The sequence below is a fragment of the Electrona antarctica genome (genome assembly GCF_951216825.1).
Source record: "Electrona antarctica genome assembly, chromosome: 1".
NCBI lineage: Eukaryota > Metazoa > Chordata > Actinopteri > Myctophiformes > Myctophidae > Electrona > Electrona antarctica.
The window spans coordinates 27,249,298-27,272,760 of record NC_136806.1 but is presented as its reverse complement, the minus strand read 5'-3'; the positions used below and the strand labels follow the sequence as shown (position 1 = coordinate 27,272,760).

The following is a 23,463-nucleotide window of genomic DNA, read 5'->3' as shown; positions in this document are numbered from 1 at the left end:
CGTTTTTGACTCTGCTGCTAAAACTGTTATTTCTATCTTATTCAGCATTATATTATGGGTCGGCAGTGGCTCAGGGGTAGAGTGGGAACCCTGAGGTTCCCAGTTTGATCCCGGGCTCCCCCAGAGTTAGTGTCGAAGTGTCCTTGAGCAAGACTCTAAACCCCGAATTGCTCCCGATGTGCTGGTTGGTGCCTTGCATGGTTTCCTCCGCCATCGGTGTATGAATGTGTAGGTGAATGCAATATATATAAATGCATCATTTATTTTATTATCTTTCTTTTATCCTTATTGCTACTACCATGTTGTATTGCATTATATTTTTATGATAGCACACTTCTGCAGAACAGGCCCTTGGCTGATTGTAGCCTTCTTAAGTAAGACAAATAAAACCCATCTTGATTGTCACCTTTCACGTGTGTCTGCAGAGGAGGGAAGTTGCTAAGACAGTGTTTTGCCTGGTGCTGATATTTGCACTGTGCTGGCTGCCTCTTCATCTCAGTCGTATTCTGAGGAAGACTATTTACGACCCGAATGATCCCAACCGCTGTGAACTGCTCAGGTAAGCACCTACAGACAAACACACAAAACACGGACGGACACACGCATGCATGCACGCACCCACGCACACAGCAAGCTCAAGCAAAACCATCTCCCTGCATTGTTAATGCACTATACTATACCATGAAAATACCACACCTTCGATGCTCCGCTGATGCAGACAATAAGCCACTATGACCGGCCTCCCTGCAGTATAGACATGCAGGAACACACACACACACACACACACACACACACACACACACACACACACACACACACACACACACACACACACACACACACACACACACACACACACACACACACACACACACACACACACACACACACTGTATCTACCCTATATACCCTGATGTCACGTTAGTGTCATGAGAACTCATTGTTCTCTGCTCTCACATCCTGTTGACCTGACGGTGAACTTTCTCTCTTCAGCTTCCTGCTAGTCATGGATTACATCGGCATCAACATGGCGTCCCTGAACTCCTGCATCAACCCCATTGCTCTCTACTTTGTCAGCCAGAAGTTTAAGAACTGCTTTCAGGTCAGAAGGCGCGCACGCACGCACGCACGCACGCACGCACGCACGCACGCACGCACGCACGCACGCACGCACGCACGCACGCACGCACGCACGCACGCACGCACGCACGCACGCACACACACACACACACACACACACACACACACACACACACACACCTGTGTTTTCACTCTATTGTATTCACTATTTTGAATATCTTTGGCATTTGTTACGACATATATATATATAGCCTATATAACATTGTTTTGATGAACTGTTGCAGCCCTTAATTGTTGTTTGACAGAGTGCTTTGTGTGTTCTGTGTTCTGCAGTCATGTCTGTGCTGCTGGTGTTACAGAACATCTCCCATCGATGAGAGAGGCTCTGGCATCCGCTGGAAAGGCTCCTGTCATGGAAACGGACTGGACCGTACAAACTCACGCTCCAGTCAGAAATACAGCTCCACATAGACACACATGCAAATGCACGCACGCACGCACGCACGCACGCACGCACGCACGCACGCACGCACGCACGCACGCACGCACACAGAGACTCCTCTTTATTATTAATCAAATGTTGAGAAAGCAATCTTCACTGCCGCAGACTGTGCATCAGACTGTTCACCGCCATGCTAGCTAGCAGCAAAAGACTCACATGATGGCCCACATGATGACTTGCTTACCACTGTTAAGAAAGCGAGAACTGAGGTGGTACGGCCACCATCACCAGATCCTCAGGCCTTGCATTGACCGTTCTGCATGGCACTACTGTACTTGTAAAGAGGCAGAATATGAGGGAGACAAAAGAAAAGAAAACATCAGAGAATGAACTCACTTGAAACTCATTGAGGCAATGAGAGCAGCCGAGAGCAGCAGAGAGGGAGCTGGAGCTGGTCAACAGATCGTCTCTGGTGCCCTATGGTAAATGGTAAATGGTGCATTTATATAGCGCCTTTATCCAAGGCGCTTTACATGCATTTACGTGCATTACATTCACCCATTCACACACCGATTGCGGCGGAAGCCATGCAAGGTACCAACCAGCACATCGGGAGCAATTTGGGGTTCAGTGTCTTGCCCAAGGACACTTCGACATGTAGACAGGAGGAGCCGGGATTCGAACCGCCGACCCATGGATCATTGGACGACCTGCTCTACCTCCTGAGCCACAGTCGCCCCTATAAGCACCCTCCATGGTTATGCATAGGATAGTAACTAAGAGAACCACTGTGTTAACTGGCAGAACCGCCATGCTAGCTAGCAGAGCCACTGTGATAACCGGCAGAACCACTGGGCTAGCTAGCAGAGCCATTGTGATAACCGGCAGAACCACTGGGCTAGCTAGCAGAGCCATTGTGCTAACTAGCAGAACCGCAAGCATGGATTGGGGACAGCCCATGATGTTACGCATGGAATCTCCTTCGCGTTTGAGTGGTCACACCCCCTCCTAGTGGTTGGGGATAGACCGTGACGGAGGGGCACCGTCTCTAGCAAACTTGAGCCACGAGAGACACCACCAAGCGTGCTAAAGCGTGCGAGTTGCAGTGTCGTACATAGCGAAGTTCGCTTAGCCGACTCAGCCCCATTCGAGTTGCAACCCGATATGGACAGAATAGTAAATCCTCGTCCCCCAGAGTCCCGCAAGCAGGGAAAGTCGCAAGGGGGGTGTGACCATTTACTCAAACGCGAAGGAGTCCCAGAACCACTGCGATTGTGCTAGTTAACAGAACCGCTGTGCTAATAGACAGAATGAGAAGACAGAGGGAGAAACTCACCATGACAAAACGAATGTGACTAAGTCCAAAACACAAACCAAAGCAACATTTATCTTTTAGCTGAGTCCTCTGTGATAGATTTAAGCCTTTAGTAGTAGATGTACTTTTAAGTGAGTTAATGTTAAATATTTATCCAGACTGCAGAGGTGTGTATAGGATGCATGTCAAATTGGAACCTCTTGATTATGACTAGCCTTTATAGGCCTAATATAGGCCTACCAGTGGTTCTAAAAAAAAAAAAACAAGGACCTCCATAACTGTACAAATGCGGGTCAATTTGGTTCCATTATTTTGTACGTGTCAGATACAGACCTGTTTGGGTCCATTTCCTCTCAGAGTCCCTGGATTGAGAACCACATGTACTATACCAATTATGAATAAATGCAAATGTTAAAGGCCAGCTGAAATGGCTTTCTTTGACTATAATCTTGATGTATTTCCTTTTGAAACAGGGGCCCGGCCAAGGGATTTACTCTCCTGCGTGTTGCATTGCTTGCATGTTGTACAACAAGCAGTGCTGAATCAAGTTTGCTACTCAAAGCTGCAGTAACACATTTGTAAACAAACTTTTTTTCTTTTGTTTTTGCGTCAGTTTGTATAGCTGTGTAGTAAGTAAAGCCATTTTATATGACATTCTCCACAGAGAAACATCGCCCTCTAGTCTGTAGTGATGGATGGAGCTAATCTGTAAGAGGGATTAAACATTGTGCTATATGGTATTACAGAGCATCGCAATATTATTGGTGGAAATTGATCCGGACCTGCTGACTTAAATCAAGCATTACGTTTTAGTTTTTAAGATCAGACTTTTAGTGACTTTTGATATAAAACCAAATCACAAAAGATGAAGAAGACATCTTTAAAAGATGCTGGTTTCACTGTTTGGAGCTTCAATATCTGACAGGGGAAAGTGAAAAACAGTCCAGAAGTTCCAGAGGGTGAGCGTAAATCCAGAGGGGTGAGGGTATAGCTGCAGAGGGGGGTGTGCATTCAGTATGACTAACATCCAGAGGGGTGAGGGTATAGCTGCAGAGGGGGGGTGCGTTCAGTATGACTAACATCCACAGCTGACAATGGAAGCGTGTGTTCAGTGTGTTTTTGCCCCTAACCAGCAGTATCAACGAACTCACAGGCAGTGACGGCATCTTTTAGTAGAGGAAAATGGGCCCCACTGTACCAGCCAGCCGCAGTCATGCGACAGAGTCGATAATCTGTGATCTTTTCTCTCTGCCTTATTAGAGAACAAAGTCATGCGGAGGGCAGCTGTTGTTCAGTCCAGAAAAGTACTTAGAAAATGTGGTGTTTTCCAGTGGTGGATTCTAACCAAGTACAGTACATTTACTGTAGTACTGAAGTACATTTTTGACTATCTGTTATTTTTATTTTTTTAACTTTTTGTTTAGCCTATGGCTTAAACTCCACTAAATTTCAAAGACAAATATATACAGTACTAGTTTCTAGGAAAGGGCCCAAACTTACAAAAAAACAAATAAAATATTAAATAAATGTGTTTTAAGTGAAAACAGTAGATTGGCTATTTTATTTCAATAGGCCTATATAGCAATGCTCTATAAAACAAAATGTACTTTGTAATTTGTGCCTTTGAATAGAAAAGCATGCACTTACCTAAGTATTGTTAAAAGCAAGTACTGTAGGCCTTTTTTAGTTCAGTACTTGTGTCCACCACTGGAGTTGTCATTGTTGTCCATGTTGTTCATAACCAGTACCATGACCGCTGTGTATAAAGCTTTCACGGAGACACATCCAGAATGCAGACTGGAAAACACCTCTGTACAAGCTTTCACAAATTGTATTTTTGTAAGAAAATATCTTATGCCAAACGTGTCATTTTAAAATGTAGGCCTACCAGTTTGTATTATAAAGTGTTCATATTATTTCATTACATCCATGTATGTGTTTTTCAATATCAGTGAGCTGAGTCAGGCAGTCAGCTACATGTAATAGCTGCTGTATTTGGGGCCGTACCAAACTTCTGTTGAGTGAAGTAGAAGCTGGTTTAGGAGTGAACTACTAAGAATAGACCCTGGTTCACTCCTAAACTAGCCCATTGTCATTACCAAGCGTAAGAATGGATGGTCAAAAAGTACATACTAGTAAGTGTTTTATCATTTTCAATATTAACTTTCCAGCATATTGTTTGGTATTTCCATTTCCTTATCAAATGTGATCTGAGCAACTTTGTGAATATACTTTCAGAGGGAAGTTTAGTTTATTAATGGTTCTGTTAAGAAGTAGCCTACTTTTAAGGTAAAACATTATGTGAAGATAGGCCCAAGTGTGTAAAATAAGCATATCTTTTATATTGTACGTATTTGTTGCCAATATGCAGTAAATAAATACTATTTTATAAAGTGTGCGTTTTATTCTTAACTTTACTTTTCTTCTTCTTTTTTTTAAATAGAACCCAAATAGAGAAGATTCCGCAGTTGATTTTACATAATAGTGCACTTATGTATCCTATGAATGAATGTATGTAGGCCTACACATGTGCGTGTGTGTGTATATAATATATATAATATCCAGACTTTAGTTTGGGGGAAAAGGGCCCTTGCCCTGCTCCTATTTCACCTTAGCCAATCTCCTCTCCCTTCTCCCTGAGGCCAAGAGTCTGATTGGCCTAGTAGTCCGGAGGCTTAGTGAAAAGATAGTGCAATTGCGGATAAAAGCGTAATTTTTTGCATGATGGTTCGTTAGGGTCAGTTATTGAATTTTAGCCTAGGAGCCCTTGTCAAATATCTATTTTAAATATCAAATTGCAAGACATTATTATCAATGCAATATGTGAAATATGTGAAAATCCGCCTAGTATTTTTCAGACTATATACATCATAAAATGATCAGATTATTTCCAAATGTGATAAAGTTGACTTATTTTGACATTATTAAAGTCACAGAACATGAAATATCATCAATAACACCTTTATTGCAATGAAGAATACATACAAATGAACTATAACTCGACCGGCCATCGGACGGTCTCGCGCCACACCAGCCAGGTGGCCAGTTGTCCGGGTGGCCACTTGTGCAGGGTGCCCACTTGTTCAGTCAGACTACATTTTGGGTGCGGTACTGAACCATACTGTAGCGTACTGTACTGTACCATACCGTACTGTACAATACTGTACTGTGCTGTACTGTACTGTACTGTACTGTACTGTACTGTACTGTACTGTACTGTACTGCAATGTACCATACTGTATGTTACTGTACCATACTGTATGTTACTGTACCGTACTGTACGTTACCGTACCGTACCATACTGTACTGTACCATACTGTGCTGCTGCGTGTGCGTGTGTGTGTGTGTGTGTGTGTGTGTGTGTGTGTGTGTGTGTGTGAAGTGAAAAGGGGAGGGGTCGGTGAATGTGGAAATTGTGATATAATTTGCGTCACAGCAAAATGTTGCACAATAACAGTATGGCACACAAAAGCAATATTTGTACAATACATATGACAGGTGAGCGGAGGCAATGTAGTGCAGATGGATTCCTGTGGCATGTAGAATTTGTTTGTGCTTCTTCTGTCGTATATGTCGTTAGACCTTCAGCTCCATTGCAGCAAGCCAGTCCAGTGTGTCATTGTCTAGGTCAATTAAGCCTTGATCACTATTTGGTGGCCGGTATGTGGGGAAGCTGGTCAGCACGTGTTCCACAGTCTGTAATGGATCCCCACATTCTCAGTGGGCACTGTCTGTGAGACCCCACTTGTGCATGGATGCACCAAAGCGTCCCACACTCGTCCTCAGGCGGTTGAGGGTTGTCCACTCCCTGCGGGGGAGGCGCTGGCCAGGAACATCTGTGAGATCCTCGATGTAGTAGTGAAGCCTGGAAGGATCTGCTGCCTTCCACTGGTCCCTCCATCTTGCCTTCACCCAGGAAGCCTTGGAGGTGTCGGCTGGTGTTGTGCCGAGCAGTTCCTGGGCCTGTGTGGCAAAGGGCCGCCGGGACTTGAGATGCGTACGCTGTGGTGTCTCCGTGACGACCTTGTGGAGGAGGTGAGATTTGTTCAACTGTGCCTTCCGAGTGAGGGCCAGTGTGGCTGCTTCTCGCCTGACCTCTGCTGGGGCGATTCCAGGCTGAGGCACAGTATTCAGCGGCAGGGAAAACTAGGGCCTCGGTGGAGATGCGCAGTGTCTTTGTGGTGACTCCCCACGTGGTGCCATCTAGATGCTGTATCAGTGCGGCACGGGCTTTCCCTTAACACTGTCCAGGTGTTGTTTAAAGGACAGTGTTCTGTCGAGCTTCACTCCATGTATGTCGGTGAGGACTGGGACTGTAGCCAGGCACCGTCGACCATGATGTTGATTTGGCGAGTTGCTTCCCTTTTGTAGAGGTGGAACATTGTTGCTACAGTCTTCTCAACACTGAGCTTGAGGCGGCAGTCCTTCAGGTATGAAGAAAGGGTGTTCAATTCCTCCGAGAGGCCTTCCCCTATACTGCTTCCCAGGATGGCTTGCTGAGCAGAATTGCCAAGTTTCGTAGGAGAAGCCGGACGGATAAATATATTGGTTTGCTCCCCCTTTCCATTATAGTACAAGGATATGCATCATAGTGTGAAACATGTTATAGAGCTGTGCTTTCTGCCTAGCTGTCACAATTGCATTTGCAAAGTGGGGAACAGTCCAAATTTGTATTACTGCATTTTCAGGTACTACACTACAGTCACCTTTACAGGTGCATCTGATCAGCTCTCTGCAAGCTCTGGAAACCTCTGGAATGGTCAGCCAAACTGGCACCCATGACCCTTCTTCCTTAACCCACCCATAGTTCTGTGGAGAAGGAATCACTTGGTGGCTTCGTGTGCTGGTGGCCCAGATGCCCGCTTGGTAGACTGCAATAGCCTAGGCCCTAGGGGAACCCAAATCTCGAGCCCTGCCTATGTTTCACGCATATTCTGGTTGTGACACAACATATGCCTTAATAGCCGGGGAGCCAGTCACCCAAAATTTGAGAGGACCTGTGATGTCATAACATACTTTTTATTTGTGTTTTTTTTCTATTCATTTGGTCAGAGCAGACCTCTCATTCTGTGTTCCTTAATGACCAAGTTAATAGAAAAAACACAAATAAAAAGTATGTCATGACATCACAGGTTCATCTCTATTCCCGCTCCCCGGCTATTAATGGAAAGGGTAAGAAGTCAGCTTGGCGGACCTGGCAAGCCTATGATGCTGCCTGCGACAGAAACATTCGTCAATCTGGCAAAGCATCCCTTCCAGCAACTAGATGTTGACTGCCAGCACTTCCGGGAGCTTGAAAGACTGACAGTAATTTTGTACGACAAAACCAGTCCTTTGAGCTCCATCAACGAAAAAAGAAAATAACTCTTCTGTGAACAAAATCGAACAATAGAGAAATGACCTCCCACCCAGGGTGCACTCACATGTGAAACGGGCAGTCTACCAAGCAGGCATCTGGGCCACCAGCACACAAAGCCATCAAATGATTCCTTCTCCACAAAACTATGGGCCAAGGAAGAAGGGTCATGGGTGCTAGTTTACTGACCATTCCAAAGGTTTCCAGAGCTTGCAGAGAGCTGATCAGATGCACCTGTAAAGGTGATGTATACCTGCCAATGCAGCAATGCAAATTTGGACTGTTGGATTCTAGGCAGAATGCGCACAGCTCTATAACATGTTTCGCACTATGATGCATATTAATTTGTATTCTTCATTGCAATAAAGGTGTTATTGATGATATTTCATGTTCTGTGACTTTAATAATGTCAAAATAAGTCAACTTTATCACATTTGGAAGTAATCTGATCATTTTATGATGTATATAGTCTGAAAAATACTAGGCGGATTTTCACAGATTTCACATATTTCATTGATATTGATAGTCTTGCAATTTGATATTTAAAATAGATATTTGACAAGGGCTCCTAGGCTAAAATCCTTTAGCATGACATAAAGAAGCCTCATACAAAATTTGGCGCTTTTATCCGCAAGTGCACTATTCTCCTAAAAAAGTGCACTAAGCCTCTGGACTATAGTGGCGTCGCCGCGTCACCTGTGAGGACCAGCTGAGCCTGGTTGGGTGATGAGCTTCTGAGGCTATAAAGACTGTTCTTGTGTGTGCTTAGTCAGTGCTGGGTAACAAGTTGTAGAGTCGGGTCCTGTGTCAAGTTATGGTCTTCTACTTGTTCAACAAAAATATGCTAACTGCATTAGGCCTATATTGTTGTCTCCTGGGTTGGCTATTACAATGAGTGATATGTATCACTTTGGGATCCATGACATGAAATTAGGTTGAGAAGCACTGAGCTAAACGATAAACACTATCTGTGCTTGTAGATTTCCATGAAAGGAAAATAAATGGGAATGTAGGTTGAGAACCAAATAGCTGGGTTTATAATTTCTTAATTGGATTAATTTATGAAGTTATTTTAACATGAACATAACATCAAACGTTTATACAGTAGTACTCTAAATAACGATTTACTACTGTCACAAATTTAATGGATTTCACTATTTAAATCAAATCAAACAGTCAAAGAACAACACACAGAGACATTTGTTTCTTATAATTTGATTTAGAAAAGAGGAATGCGTTTCCTGTTGCAGTTTTTCCTGGGCTCCAGAAGAAGTCACCAGGTCGTCTTTTCCCTCACCAGTACAAGTCATCTATAGATTCTATAGCTGCCAGGTTCAACTTTTAAACATAAAGAGCAGCAACGACAAGACAAGAGGAATATGATCTGACTGCATATTTCATTCAGAAAAAAGCATGAGGTTCATTGACCAATCAACTGGTCAAAGTGGCAGTTTTTCCTCTTATATTTCCAAACCTTTTCAGTAAAACTGTGAAGCAGTATGGAAAGCAATGGTGGAAAGTAAGGTACATGTACTTAAGTACTTTACTGGAGTACTTTAGATTTAGTTGTTTTTGGCTTTCCTGCCTTTATTGATAGTATCAAGTGAAGACTGACAGGAAAGAGGGAGAGATAGAAGGGGAAAGACATGCAGCAAAGGTCGTCATGAACTGATTTTTAATACTTTTATTTCTACTCCACTACATCTCAGAGGCAATTATTGTATTTTACACCATTACAATTATTATTTGACAATTTTAGACTAGACACTTTGTAGTTTTAGATTATTGTTACAAATCATACATTAACCATTTCAGCCCTATTTAAACTAAAGGCTATTCAAATGTATTACTTTTGGTACTATACGTACATTTTGATGCCAATACTTTTGAATATTTTTACATTGCTGTGTTGACACTTTTTTTACTCAAGTAAAAAAATAAGAGTAGGCACTTCTTCCACCACTGACGTTCCAGGCGGAACTCCAGGTTCTCCTGACAAGCGGAGCTTTGAGCACCTTGATGGAACTATCCTCAGATGACTCCAATTTAGTTCAGCAAATTTAAATTAACGTCAATTATGCTTAATGCGATTAGCACTGATCAGCACTTTAAAAAAAAAACCTCTATCACTGCTGGTGGAAAACAATAAACCATACTCTGTAAAAGATCATAAAATGCACAACCAACTGACATAAAATTATATATACAAACTTTTCTTGCGTTAAGATGCGTTTTTAGATTGGCTATTTTTTTTAAAGGACATACAAGGTTTCCGCCTGACATCACAAAATGTAACCTTGTGCTACACTATAGATTCATATTAAAGTCCTGCTTTCAATATATTCAGACAGAACTCTCCCGTCCTATAGGCTTCAAATAGCAGATCTACAAGCTCACAAGCTTGTGGGTTTATAGATTGGCTGTTTGCCCAATGTTGTTGTTTTTAAAAATAGCTGATATACAAGCTCACAATGCATCGCACCCTGATGCGTTGTGTGCTTGCGGCTTGCTATTTTCCCAATAGCCAATGTATAAAACAGGGCATAAGTGGTTAGTTGCGACCACAGGTCGCATTTACTATGAAATTGTGCATTTCCCGTCAGTCAGTCAGTCAGGCAGTTGTTTGGTTGGTTGGTCACCCTTCGTGACATCACGTGACATCATCAGGGATGGAGATCCCTGATGTCATCAATATTAAGCCCATACAGTATATGGAGAATGGAGATCCCTGATGCCATCAATATTAAGCCCATACAGTATATGGAGAATGGAGATCCCTGATGCCATCAATATTGGCCAGTACATCTGCCCTTAAACCCTTAGATCTCCATATATGGAGCTGACCTGTTCTGACATTCCATATGTTGATCCTTCCCCATCCATCCTTCCTCTTCGATGTCTCCCTTTTGACTGATACCTTTCCATTTAAACTCTAGACTGGCCTTCCCTAAAGTTATTAGTGCAGCCGCACCCAGCAGCTGGCGAACACTAGAGTTCTCAACAGGCCTGAAAATTAAGGCCTGGCCCTACCTGGGCCCTCATCAAACCCTGTACACTCAAGACACTGCCCCCGCTATAGAGTTCTCATCAGGTCAGAAAACTAATAACACGGATAGAATCCCACAGCTTAAAGCTCATTACATAAACTTTCCTCTGCTCTCACTCTCAGTGAGTGTGTAGATGCCAGCTGGAAACCTTATACTGTATGTCCACTTTTCAGGGAATGGGAAAAATAACATGGAGCTCCATCTCAATGAATTAGAATATTGTGTAAAAGGATTTTTCTTTCTTCCCTAATATAATTCAAAAAGTGAAACTTTCATATATTCTCAATTAGGACTTTTTGATTTTCATGAGCTGTACGCCATAATCATGAAGATTAAAACAAAAAAAGGTTTTAAATACTTCACTTTATGCACAATGAATTGAGAATATATGAAAGTTTCACTTTTTGAATTATATTACGGAAGAAAATGAACAATATTCACATACACATTCACATAATATTCACAATATTCTAATTCATTGAGATGGAGCTGTATATATGAAATATACAAGACCATTATGGAAGATGCTTCTGAACATTATTTCCAGTTTAAACACTTCAAATGCTCTAATCTTAAGCGAAAATAGCCTATTCCACAAGCTCTCATTGGGTCGCAGACACAATGAGAGCTTGTAAATAGGCTATTTCTGCTGCGCAACATGCTTTCATAGAAGACATGCTGCCCTCTATGGAATCCAAATGACTGAAATCAGTCGTGGCGACAGAGATCTTTAATCCATGTGGAGATACAAGTTGTTGTTTTTTTGCCAGATGAACTCTCTGGGTGTCCTCTTGTCTCGGTATGGAGTCCCTGCCTAGGCCCACATTCCTCTGCTAATAGGGCCATTCTAGAGTCCCTGCCTAGGCCCACATTCCTCTGCTAATAGGGCCATTCTAGAGTCCCTGCCTAGGCCCACATTCCTCTGCTAATAGGGCCATTCTAGAGTCCCTGCCTAGGCCCACATTCCTCTGCTAATAGGGCCATTCTAGAGTCCCTGCCTAGGCCCACATTCCTCTGCTAATAGGGCCATTCTAGTCAGTCTGACAACATGTCTAAAGGTATGGAGTCCCTGCCTAGGCCCACATTCCTCTGCTAATAGGGCCATTCTAGTCAGTCTGACAACATGTCTAAAGCAACAAAGGAGAGCCGGTCTCCCGAGGTTTGTTGGACGCCCTTCAAACGGTGTTAAGAGTATGAATGAAAGTTACGACCTAATAATTATTACTGGAAAAGGCCAAACGGATGAGTTCCGTTAAAGTGGAATCTGAGTCTTTTGTTTTTGCAAAAAGAGGAAATGTTTTATTTCTGCTAATCATTCCTGAATTCCAGGAACATTAACTGACAAATGTAAACAAAAAAAGGCATTTACAATATAGATGACTTTGTAGGTAACAAGAAAAGAAAATTATACAAAGACTGTTTTAATGTGGAACAGTGGAATCATAAATAGCATTTTGAAGAGTAGATAGCTACCAACACTTTCCCAACCTAGTAACAAATGTACAAAAGGAAGTGTGTGTGTGAGTCTGTGTGTGTACTTATTTAGTATTACTATACTATACATTTGGTATAGTATTACTATACCAAATGTCCACAAAAGTAGAAACAGACATTGTGAGGACAAATGTCCTCATCACAATAACAAATGGTTAATGTTAAAACAAAAAGGAAAAAAAAAAGGTTTGGGGTTAGAATTAGGCATTTAGAGCCTAGGTTTAAGGGTTGGATTCACGGTCGATTCATTTATACTTAGTTACATGCCGGTTTTGTGCTCCGAAAATAGCCCCAGCGACGCGTTGTGAGCTTGTGGATCTGCAAATTTCAGTGAATGATACTTTAGGATTAGGGATTAGAACCATAACCCTGAAAATGCCATCCTAAAACACTGATGTCCTCAAGTATAGTAAAACAAACGTTTGTGTGTGTGGGTATGTGTGTGCATGTGTGTGTGTGTGTTCCGTGCTTCCATGAAATCTTGCTGTGCTCTTCACTCCATTGGTTGCAGATCTTCCTTCTGTTTAAACTCATCTACCCGCGCCTGGAAAACGGTAAGAAAAAGTTAACTACATGACCCCGTGCCCACACACTTCAATCAACACATACAGTACAACTCTTTCAACTTGAGACCCAAAAGGTCAATGTGACGTCTCTGGGGAACCAAACTTACAAAAAAACCACTGAACACACTCCATATTTGGGCGCAGCTGCATTGGGAACACCTTATAGTTATGGCTGAGTCATAGTGACATGATCGTGACAACGTGTCGTGGGCCCGAAGCCAATTGTAATATAGAATTTTTTTAAGGTGTTTGAAAATCCTTTTTTAGAAAACGCAAAAAAATAAATAAAACAGAAGGCATATTTACTCGCGGCCCAGAAAAATGGGTCCCTGACCCCAAAATAGGGCCCCGACCCATTGTTTGGGAACCAGTGAACTAGACGGCTGCCTGCTGAGTGAGAGCAGCCCACAGACAAGGGGACATGTGTCTGACCTTCCCCTTTCAACTGGGGGACATGTGTCTGACCTTCCCCTTTCAACTGGGGGACTGTCATGATGGGCCAAACCAAGGGGACATGTGTCTGACCTTCCCCTTTCAACTGGGGGACAGACAAGGGGACATGTGTCTGACCTTCCCCTTTCAACTGGGGGACAGACAAGGGGACATGTGTCTGACCTTCCCCTTTCAACTGGGGGACATGTGTCTGACCTTCCCCTTTCAACTGGGGGACATGTGTCTGACCTTCCCCTTTCAACTGGGGGACTGTCATGATGGGCCAAACCAAGGGGACATGTGTCTGACCTTCCCCTTTCAACTGGGGGACTGTCATGATGGGCCAGACAAGGGGACATGTGTCTGACCTTCCCCTTTCAACTGGGGGACTGTCATGATGGGCCAGACAAGGGGACATGTGTCTGACCTTCCCCTTTCAACTGGGGGACTGTCATGATGGGCCAAACCAAGGATTTCCTCACTTGAACTTCACTCATACGCAGCCAAGATGCTCAAACCCCAAGCTACAAGTCAATTATGAAATCTACAAAAAAAACGCACCACAACAAAATAAATTAAGGTTTCACGACTCCCTCGCATTTCTCTCGGATGATAAATGATGATCGAAACCGTTTCTGTTCTCCACAACTGACAAATTGCTAAATCCCACCAGATCAATCTCTCTCCTTCACATAAAAATATAATGAGTTTGAAATGTTATTCCGAGAAAGGAAACTGTTAAATTTGAATTAGAAATTATCTTTTAATCTCTCATGTTGACACATGTGGCATCTCTCTTCCCCGCCATCGATGTACCACTGTGGGGCGTCTGCACAATCTGTCATTTCTAAATGTGTAAATTTTCTCAATCCAGTTGACACTTTTCTCCAGAGTCTCAACACAATTAACTGCATTCTTCTCAGAGAATATCTTCATGAGAAACAAATGTTGACATCAACAGCTAGACAGATGTCAAGTGCTGATTCGATAATTACATTCAGCTATGCCTCGGGAGTCTACTAGAATGTACAAATGTCAGAAGGTTCCACAGGCCTCTCTAGAAACTCATTCTAGTTGTTTCCATGACGCGGAGACATTCATATGTTTAATTGCAGGTGGTCCTTATGGACGCCATATCTCAGGAACGCCTTCAGGGAAATGTTATGACATTTGGCAAAAATTTCCAAGTTGGAGTTCAAGGACAAACTTATCAGACGTAGATGGTCAAAGGTCAGGGTCACAGTGAAGAACTTGAAAGAGTTGAATGAACGTGTTTTGTGTAAATGGCTTTATTGTAAGAACCAATAATACGAGGCTAAAGACCAAAGGAGACCGAGCCTAAGGCGTTTTACTTAATTTGATGTGCTTGCAATTAGTTTATGTCCTGACCTTATTTACGATGTCCATCAATGACTGGGTGTTCGAATGTTTCAATCGATTGTTACTTTACTTTCTAAGCAAATGGCTGCATGAACTGTCTCGAAAACAGAGCCCTTGGTTTGGAGAGTTTTTGTGTGTAGGTCTTTTGGGGAAATGGCATGTAGTTGGTAATTAGTGAGAAGTCAATCAAAATGGCCAGTAGTATATAATAATGTGGGGGTGGCAATTAGGGCAAAAGGCTGATTTATGCTCAATTCAAAATTTCAGAAGCAGCTTCAGATCTGTTCTGGGTTATGAATTGTAGAGTCAATGTTGGTGAACTTTTGGTGAGGTGGTTTGGGGATAATAAGAAGCCTTACCACACCAACTGAAAGACTGGGATGGTATTTCACATAGCAAACAAGAAGACAGCATGGTGCTTTGTGCTGTGTTGAATTAGGCTTTTTTGTTTTCTTCATTGTTCCAGTTGAGCCAGGCAACATAGTGTGTTGACACTGCCTCCTCGGTGTCATATGTGGACACCAACCTGAACCTGAATAGTGAATACCCAGATGCACGTATCAAGCACATACCCGCAGTCCCGCAAGCAAAGGAATAGCATTAATTACCATTCTTATCTCCACTAGCATACTACCAACCTATATGGCACATATTTGTAACAATGCATTTTCAAAACTTTTAATTACCTTTTCCAAAGAATTTTACCCCATTTCCAGGCCTATAGCAATCATACGGTACGATAATGAGGCTCTAACACCTGTGTGCTATGATGGCCCAAAACTGTGTCGGTGTCACGTGACAAAAAGAACAGATTTACAAGCAACGTATAACGATGCAACATGTTTTTAGCTTGTAGATCTATTTATTTTGTCAAGTGACATTCTGTACACATTAGGCCACAGGTATTTCACATGTTAAGACATGTTTTGGGACATGTTTTTTATGAACAAAATCAATAGACAAAAGCAATGTACTGTATATCCAAACATTGTCCAAAGCAGATGATTAATTCCAAAACTTTTCCAGGCCTGGAAAAGTTTTTCAAATTTCGAAATATTTCCATGAATTCCATGGCCGTGGGAGTCCTGTAACTAACATTAGTGCTGTGTTTAAAACATAAATCATTCCATGACAGCATGTTCAGTAACATATTAAAGTTTAATTTAATGTAGAAGATAAACACACCTCACCAATGGTAACGAGTGTGTGGCACAAGTATAATATTTCAACAGGTTCGTAAATATGTTGTGAAACTCTGCTCAGATTTCAGAACTCTGGTCTGGTGTTAAAGCGGCACTATGGAACTTCTTTTTTATCAAATAAAATGTAATTTTGTCCAATCTGTATGGTAGAGTATGTTAATACAATATAACTTATACAATCTGTATGGTAGAGTATGTTAATACAATATAACTTATACAATTGGGGTGTTTGTATTTTGTCTCCCTGCTCTTCTGAGACATTTAGATTGTGTCAAAGGTCATGTCTCGCCTATAGACACAGGATCTGACACACATTTTGGCCTGATGGTCAAGATTCAATTTATCCCTTGAGCAAGCAGACAGGCTATATTATTATAGACCAAAGAGGAGATCCGGGCACACTTAAAGGTGTAATGCAACGGAAATGGTGGACATTTTATTTTGAAGTTTCAAACGGTTTCAAGTTGAAACACCGGTATGAAGTTTCTGAATCAATCAGAGCGTCGCATCCCTTCAGGCGATGGGACGGTAGCTAGGGTGGGTAATATGCTATACCAGCGCATGCTGTGTGTTTGTTTACAATTCAGATAGACGGCCAGCTGTACCAGTTTACTGTTATGTGGCTTATTTCTACCCTATAATGTTTTCAGATACATATTTTAGCGTGATGATTAAGTTGAAACCGAGTAATACTCTCTCTGGATGTTATCTTGAATGGGAATAAAAACGGAGGATTTCTGTAATCAGTAGCAGCTGCGTTTGCCTGTTTGGACGGATGCGGAGATATGGGGAATTAAACAGGTGAGCTTCATTTTTATTGGCTATTTATCGATGTGGGCCTCGACACGTCATCACGCAGCACGTTTTCGTTTTCAGGAAGTAATACAAAATATATTTTTATGGAATTTTGATATAAAAACACAAAAATGAGAATTTTCCCATTTTTAGGTATGCCCATATGATGACCACGGAGATGGTCATCATGTGTGATGTTTTCATTTCGCTACACCTTTAATGTCAAAAGGAGGAAAACTTTATTGAACAGACATGTTTCGACCTATACGGTCTTCATCAGGGCTGCCGTCCCTGATGAAGACCGTATAGGTCGAAACATGTCGGTTCAATAAAGTTTTCCTCCTTTTGACATTATTAAGTGTGCCCGGATCTCCTCTTTGTTCTATATCGATGTGTTGTCCCGATTGATCCCAGGAGCACCTTTTTACTATTTTTGCATTTTTTACAACTGCACACCTGAGCACCTGGTTGCTTCCTTGCCCCAGGCTATATTATTGTCTCAATAAAAGTACAGCTTTATAGAGCGCATAATTTAATACATTCAAATGAACGGTTATGCCACGTATAAACATGACTTCAGTATTTTCTTCATTTAGGAATGCAACAAAGGCAAACATTCTCCATGAATTCAATCATAAATACTGTATCTTGAGAATGTTTGGATGGGTGGGGTTAAACTGTACTTTGGATATGTGTACATATTCTATACATCTGTGCTCCTTTAATGAAAAACACATTAAGTACTGTGTGTAAACTGTGCAATATATCATTAAAATTCGACTTGACTTAACCATAAAAATGCCCACTCTACATAGCAATGCCTGTCAGAAGTTATGAGACATGTCTCAACTCTGACTTTAAGTGGTTTTCTCCTCAATTCCTTTCAAATACATATTTATTATCCGTATCTAAGTCCTTGTCTGTGATTGGCCGTGCCTGCGTACATCCTGAGGTGATGTGTGGGTCATTTTGAACACATGATATTGTTGCTGTCGGGCAGAAACCTTGTATCTCCATATTTCAACTTTATGTTTTAATGCCCTACTTAAAAATAGCACAAATAACCGGTGTACAACGTTGCGATGTGTTCGTGCAAACCCGAAAATTAACCACTTAAACCCTATATGGTTGAGTCTCTCAGTTATGTTTATAACCGTGAACAATATGTATATGCCAATGGTTGTTCTTCATCCAAAGTCAAGTTGTCTTGTGGGGTCCCTCAGGGGTCTATTCTTGGATTATTTCTGGTTTACATCAATGACCTGGCTGCTGTATCCTCATCTTTTACCCCAATTCTGTTTGCTGATGATACTAATTTGATTTTAACTCACACAATTTTTGAATCTCTCATTAAGGAAGCCAATTCTGGCATAGCTATGCTATCTGAATGGTTTCTTGCAAATAGGTTATCACTAAATGTAAATAAATTAAATTTTATAGTTTTTGTGAGTAAAAACAAAACATACTGTCATCATAGAGCTAAAATATCTATTGGTGGGATTGAAATTAGTCAAGTTTCATCCACCAAGTTCCTAGGAATCCTGGTGGATGAAAAATTGTCTGGGAAAGAACACATACATACAGTAACCAACAAAGTTTCAAGATCACTTGGTATCATCAGAAGAATTAGGGGCCTGGTTCATCAGGCTTGCCTCTTAACCCTTTATTACAGTTTGATTTATCCATATCTCATTTATTGCAATATTGCAAGTACATATCCATCTAATTATTATTACAACACAAATTATTAATTATTCAAAAGAAATGTGTAAGAATAGCTACCTCTTCTCACTATTTGGCTCCATCTGCTCCTTTGTTCAAAGATCTAAATGTATTGTCTATCTATGACATTAACATAGTACAGTCCCGTTCTTTCATATATAAATGCACTTACCTTCCAAATATGCTTCATACAACTTTCAAAGAATAATTTAAGACCAACTCTCAAGTTCATGATTATAATACTAGACAATCTGATAATATTCATCCTCCCTTCAGCCGTACCACTCTTAGCCAGTTCTCCATAAAAGTCAGAGGTTCTTTACTCTGGAATTCACACATACTTATTGCCAACTCCTCATCTTCACTCTGTAACTTTAAACATAGATTGAGGGCCAGCATCTTGAAGCAACCCTCTCCACTTGATTCTAATGTCATGTAGCTTTATTGTGCATACTCAGACAGACATGCACACCTCACTCACACCTATACAACAATGTTGCATGCAAGATGTAAGCAAGTTGTAAGAGTGCACACCAATACGGATGTGGTAAACATTGCACTTAGACACTAATAATGTAAACAAATAATAACACTTATAATGTATACCATTACCAATAATGAAAACAGTGATAAAGTGTACCTGAAAGGTGTTCAGAACATGTTGGCAGACATCGGTGAGGTCGTTCAGACCTTTCCTCAGTGGTTCTGTAGCAGGAACTCCTCCTAAAAACAAACAATTAACTAGATAAAGTTCCCCTCAGGGCACAGGTCTCCACCAGGGCAGGTCAGGTTGTGGCCTCCTGGTGGCGCTATAATAGGCCAATGTGAAAAGGGTGACATTTCTTCTTACGCCTTGAATGGCAATTGGATGATTTGAGGCATTTTGTTCCAAAAATGTGTTTTGCAAAAGTCCACCTGTTGGTGGCGTTATAACAGGCCAATGTGAAAAGGGTGGGATATATTCCTCAGCCTAGTAGGAAAATCTGTGAAAGATTTCACGTAAATTGCACGCTGCGTTCATGATTTGAGGCTTTTTTTTCAAAACGGGCCAATCATGCCAACTTTGAAAGCCAATGTTAGCCAATTAGGATGGAATATGAAATATCGGACAGATCCGGCTTGAACACATGACTATAGACATAGTGTGTAACGATTTGAGGGATTTTTGGACAGAATCTGGAGGAGTAATATCAAAAAATGGTGGCGCTATAAGGAAAATTTGGGGCAGAGGTTCATCGAGTGTGTGTGCAAGATTTGGCATCGACCGGGTTAACGGTGCCAGAGATTAGCTGTACACAGACAGACAGACGGACGGACACACACACACACACGGATGGAATGCAAACATACTCTCTCCCCATGCCTTCGGCCTGGTGGAGACAATAAGAATTCCAAAATACAGTATATAAATACTGTAGGATACTATAGACAGGTATACGATAACGTGCATAAACTACAGTATGCAACCCACAGTTTGAGAACCCCTGGCCTAGTTCAATACTGCTTGCACACACGCACGCGCACACAGCTCACATGGATGAAGAGTGTGTTTGTTTGTGTGCCACATGAGCAGCATCAGGTGAAAATGTGAGTCCTGAAGCACTCATGAAAAAAAACCATCTCTTGTTCCCACAAGACTCCAGTTGTTTTCCTCCTCCGTCAACAATCCTTTTTATCCGCTGAATCCTCTTTAATGATTTACAGGGATGTGTAAACTGACAGCTGATGCTATTGTTTACCGAAAAAAAGAAACTCTGTATTACCTTCTATGAACCTCCGTGAGCTGTGTGTGTGTGTGTGCGCGCGCGCGCGCGCGCGCGCGCGCGTGCGTGCGTGTGTGCATGTGTGTGTGTGTGTGTGTGTGTGTACTTGTGTGGGCCAAATGTCTCCATAAGTATAGCACAATTTTCCTGCATGGTCCTCAAGAGAAGCCGTTACAAAAAACAGTAAATAATAATATCACATTTATATAGCGCTTTTCCAAGTAACCAATAAAATGGCATTCATAAAATTGGAGGCCTAAAATGTTTATGTCCTCATAAATATAGTAATACAAACGTGTGTGTGTGTGGTGTGGTGTGTGTTTTACTGAAAGTCGGTCAGTAACGTCTCATTCGGCCATGTGGACAAAGTGAAAGCACCGGGTTCTAATCAACATGTTTACTCTCTACAACACACGCATAGTAATGTTTACTCTCTGAGGTTCTGGTTGGAACGAGGGGATTAACTGGAAGTTGCGGGTGGGGAGGGTGGGGGACGCTTACCTCGCGTCTGGATGCGAAAGTTGATCTTACTCTCCGAGGGATGGGTGATGCTGTACCCACAAAAGTCCACGTCTACACTGAAAGCCCACACCAAGACAGACAGACATAAAGACAGAGACAGATGGACTTTTATCAGTCAGTGTTGCATTTTATTTACTTGTTTATTTCTTTTGCAAAGAGAGCAGTGATCAAATAATCGTACTCTGCTGTTCTGCCACTGCTCAAGCAATTCCATGTCGAGGCCCCCCAAATTCCAAAAGATGTTTTGCCAGGGACTCCTATTATAGATTTGCGTAAAAGGTTCTAATATTGTGTATTATTATTTGTCGTGAGTCGTTAACCTGGATCTGCAATTTGTTGGGGACCCCCGGAACCCCCACTTTGAGAACCACTGTGCTCCAATACAATGGTACGTTACAGGAACGTTTTTCTAGCTCAAGACCTAAAAGAGAAATGAGATTTTCACAATTTTTCACAAATTCCACAAGGCGTCGCGCTGTGAGCTTGTAGATCTGCTATTTTCACTACTTAAACTTAAACAAAACAATTTATTTAGTTTATTTTATTCATGAAATACTTTTGATATATATATATATTTTTTTAAATTATTTCTATTTAATGTAGGAAACAAAAGAAAAGGGGATATTTTTGTGGTTGTGGCACATACAAATTGGTCCGCGACCCACATATGGATCCCGACCTACTAGTACTCACTGATAGGGAAACAGTGCTCTAATACCACGAATGTTGTTCCTGTGGGTAGGGGCGGTTTGGAGTTTGTTCGAGGTTGAAAGGGAAAATGGGGGTCAGACTAATGAGCACATTGCCAGTGGGTCAGGAAGGGCTGACCATCAGACAGTTACTTACTTCTTCATTACCAAGTATCTGAGGGAGTTCCCCAGCGTGTGGTCCTCATCGTGCAGCACAAAGGTCACACAGCCCTCATCAGCGCCATCTGCCTGCACCTGAACGCAACAACAACAACAACATCACCACAACATTTATCACATGCACTGTTGTAGACAACATGGCAGAACAGCAGACATTCCAGGCTGCCTGTGACATTACATTTTTACACTCCATGAACAACAGCCCTTTTCATGGGAGTAAAATGTTATAAAATAAGATGTAAATGGTTGATCGATTATTTGTTAATAATAATATTCTTTATTAACCGTGCTTCTCCATTATTTGATTAATCGGGATTACACTTCTTTATCAAACGATACATAATATCACGGAACATGTCCAACACAAAGGAAGGGCAACATTCGTGATTTTAGGGTAAGCACTTTATGTGAAGAGCGGCGAAGCAATCACTCAGTTGAGTAGTTCACAGCAAGAGCATACCAGGTGCACAGTTCTGGTGGAAAAAAGAATATACCAGAACTCACTTTATATCCAATAGAATTCTTGTTCTATTCAGAGTTCTCCCCACCAGCAGCAACAAACACTGAATGTTTCGGCCGGGCGGAGGCCTTCCTCAGCGTGAAACAAACTCTGAATAAAACAAGAATCCTAAATGGATATAAAGTGAGTGCTGGTGTTCTTTCTTTTCTATAAACACTTTACGTGTCATGACTCCTGTATGTATGGAGAAATAAGGACATTAAACACAGTAGGAATTCCAGAGTGTACACGACTGTCAGACACTCAAATGTCAGAATAATTTAAAAATAATCTGTCAGACCTTGTCCATCACTACTATCAATAAAAAGAGAAAGCCCCCCACTTTGCACAATTTACAGAATGGTCTTTAGTCAAATGCTGCCCTCCAGTGGCCACACTCTGTGTTACACGATTCTGTGGCAGATTCCACAGAATAATCCTGTACAGGTTTCATGTATGATGTATATAATATATTATACATTAATGTTCATCTCTGTATCATTTGAGTAATTGAATGTAATGCATTCAGGTTTATTTCTGTCTCGTTTAACAGTCAGGTGGCTTTCTGGTCTAAAGTTATTCCTCCTCTTACCCACGCATGGAGAAGATTGCAACTCAGTCACACAGTAACTAACGGATCGTTTACAATACATTACACTATGTTACATTACATTCTATTAGTATGTGTATTATTACATTACATTATTACATCACATTATTACATAAAATACTACTTGCCATTTCCAGGACTGGTTTCTTCTCGCCATCTCCTGCCATGCTTCCAACATACAACAACACAAGTCACACTAACTGTCGCTTATAGATGACGTACGGACAAAAACATGTGACGTTTAAAACTCTTGACAAGAAGTTCTACACGATTGTAGTCCACAAGGCTCATCAAAGACTCGGGGTGTGTCTTTAAAGAACTACATTTCCCAGAGAGGGAGAGGCTGCGTCACCGTCAGGAGGCTGCCGA

The 23,463-nt window shown here is 41.6% G+C and overlaps 2 protein-coding genes across 2 annotated transcripts in view; one reads left to right on the top strand and one right to left on the bottom strand.

The window, feature by feature from the left end:
* The window catches only part of LOC306923213 (endothelin receptor type B-like), a 21,290-nt gene extending 16,066 nt beyond the window's left edge, over nt 1-5,224 (top strand). The window contains exons 6-10 of the mRNA XM_079501239.1: nt 426-559; nt 994-1,102; nt 1,414-1,987; nt 2,256-3,842; nt 3,891-5,224. Of these exons, the coding sequence (XP_079357365.1) occupies nt 426-559; nt 994-1,102; nt 1,414-1,551 (381 nt within the window). The 3' untranslated portion in view covers nt 1,552-1,987; nt 2,256-3,842; nt 3,891-5,224. The remainder of the gene's footprint in view (nt 1-425; nt 560-993; nt 1,103-1,413; nt 1,988-2,255; nt 3,843-3,890) is intronic.
* A 7,287-nt stretch (nt 5,225-12,511) lies between these two features.
* On the bottom strand, nt 12,512-23,354 carry polr1d (RNA polymerase I and III subunit D). The gene is made up of 5 exons (XM_079519654.1): nt 23,223-23,354; nt 21,963-22,060; nt 21,096-21,172; nt 19,472-19,554; nt 12,512-13,278 (listed from the first exon to the last, which is right to left on the bottom strand). Exons 1-5 carry the CDS (start codon nt 23,259-23,261, stop codon nt 13,228-13,230), a joined length of 348 nt encoding a protein of 115 aa, XP_079375780.1. The 5' UTR covers nt 23,262-23,354; the 3' UTR covers nt 12,512-13,227.
* Nucleotides 23,355-23,463: the final 109 nt, after the last annotated feature.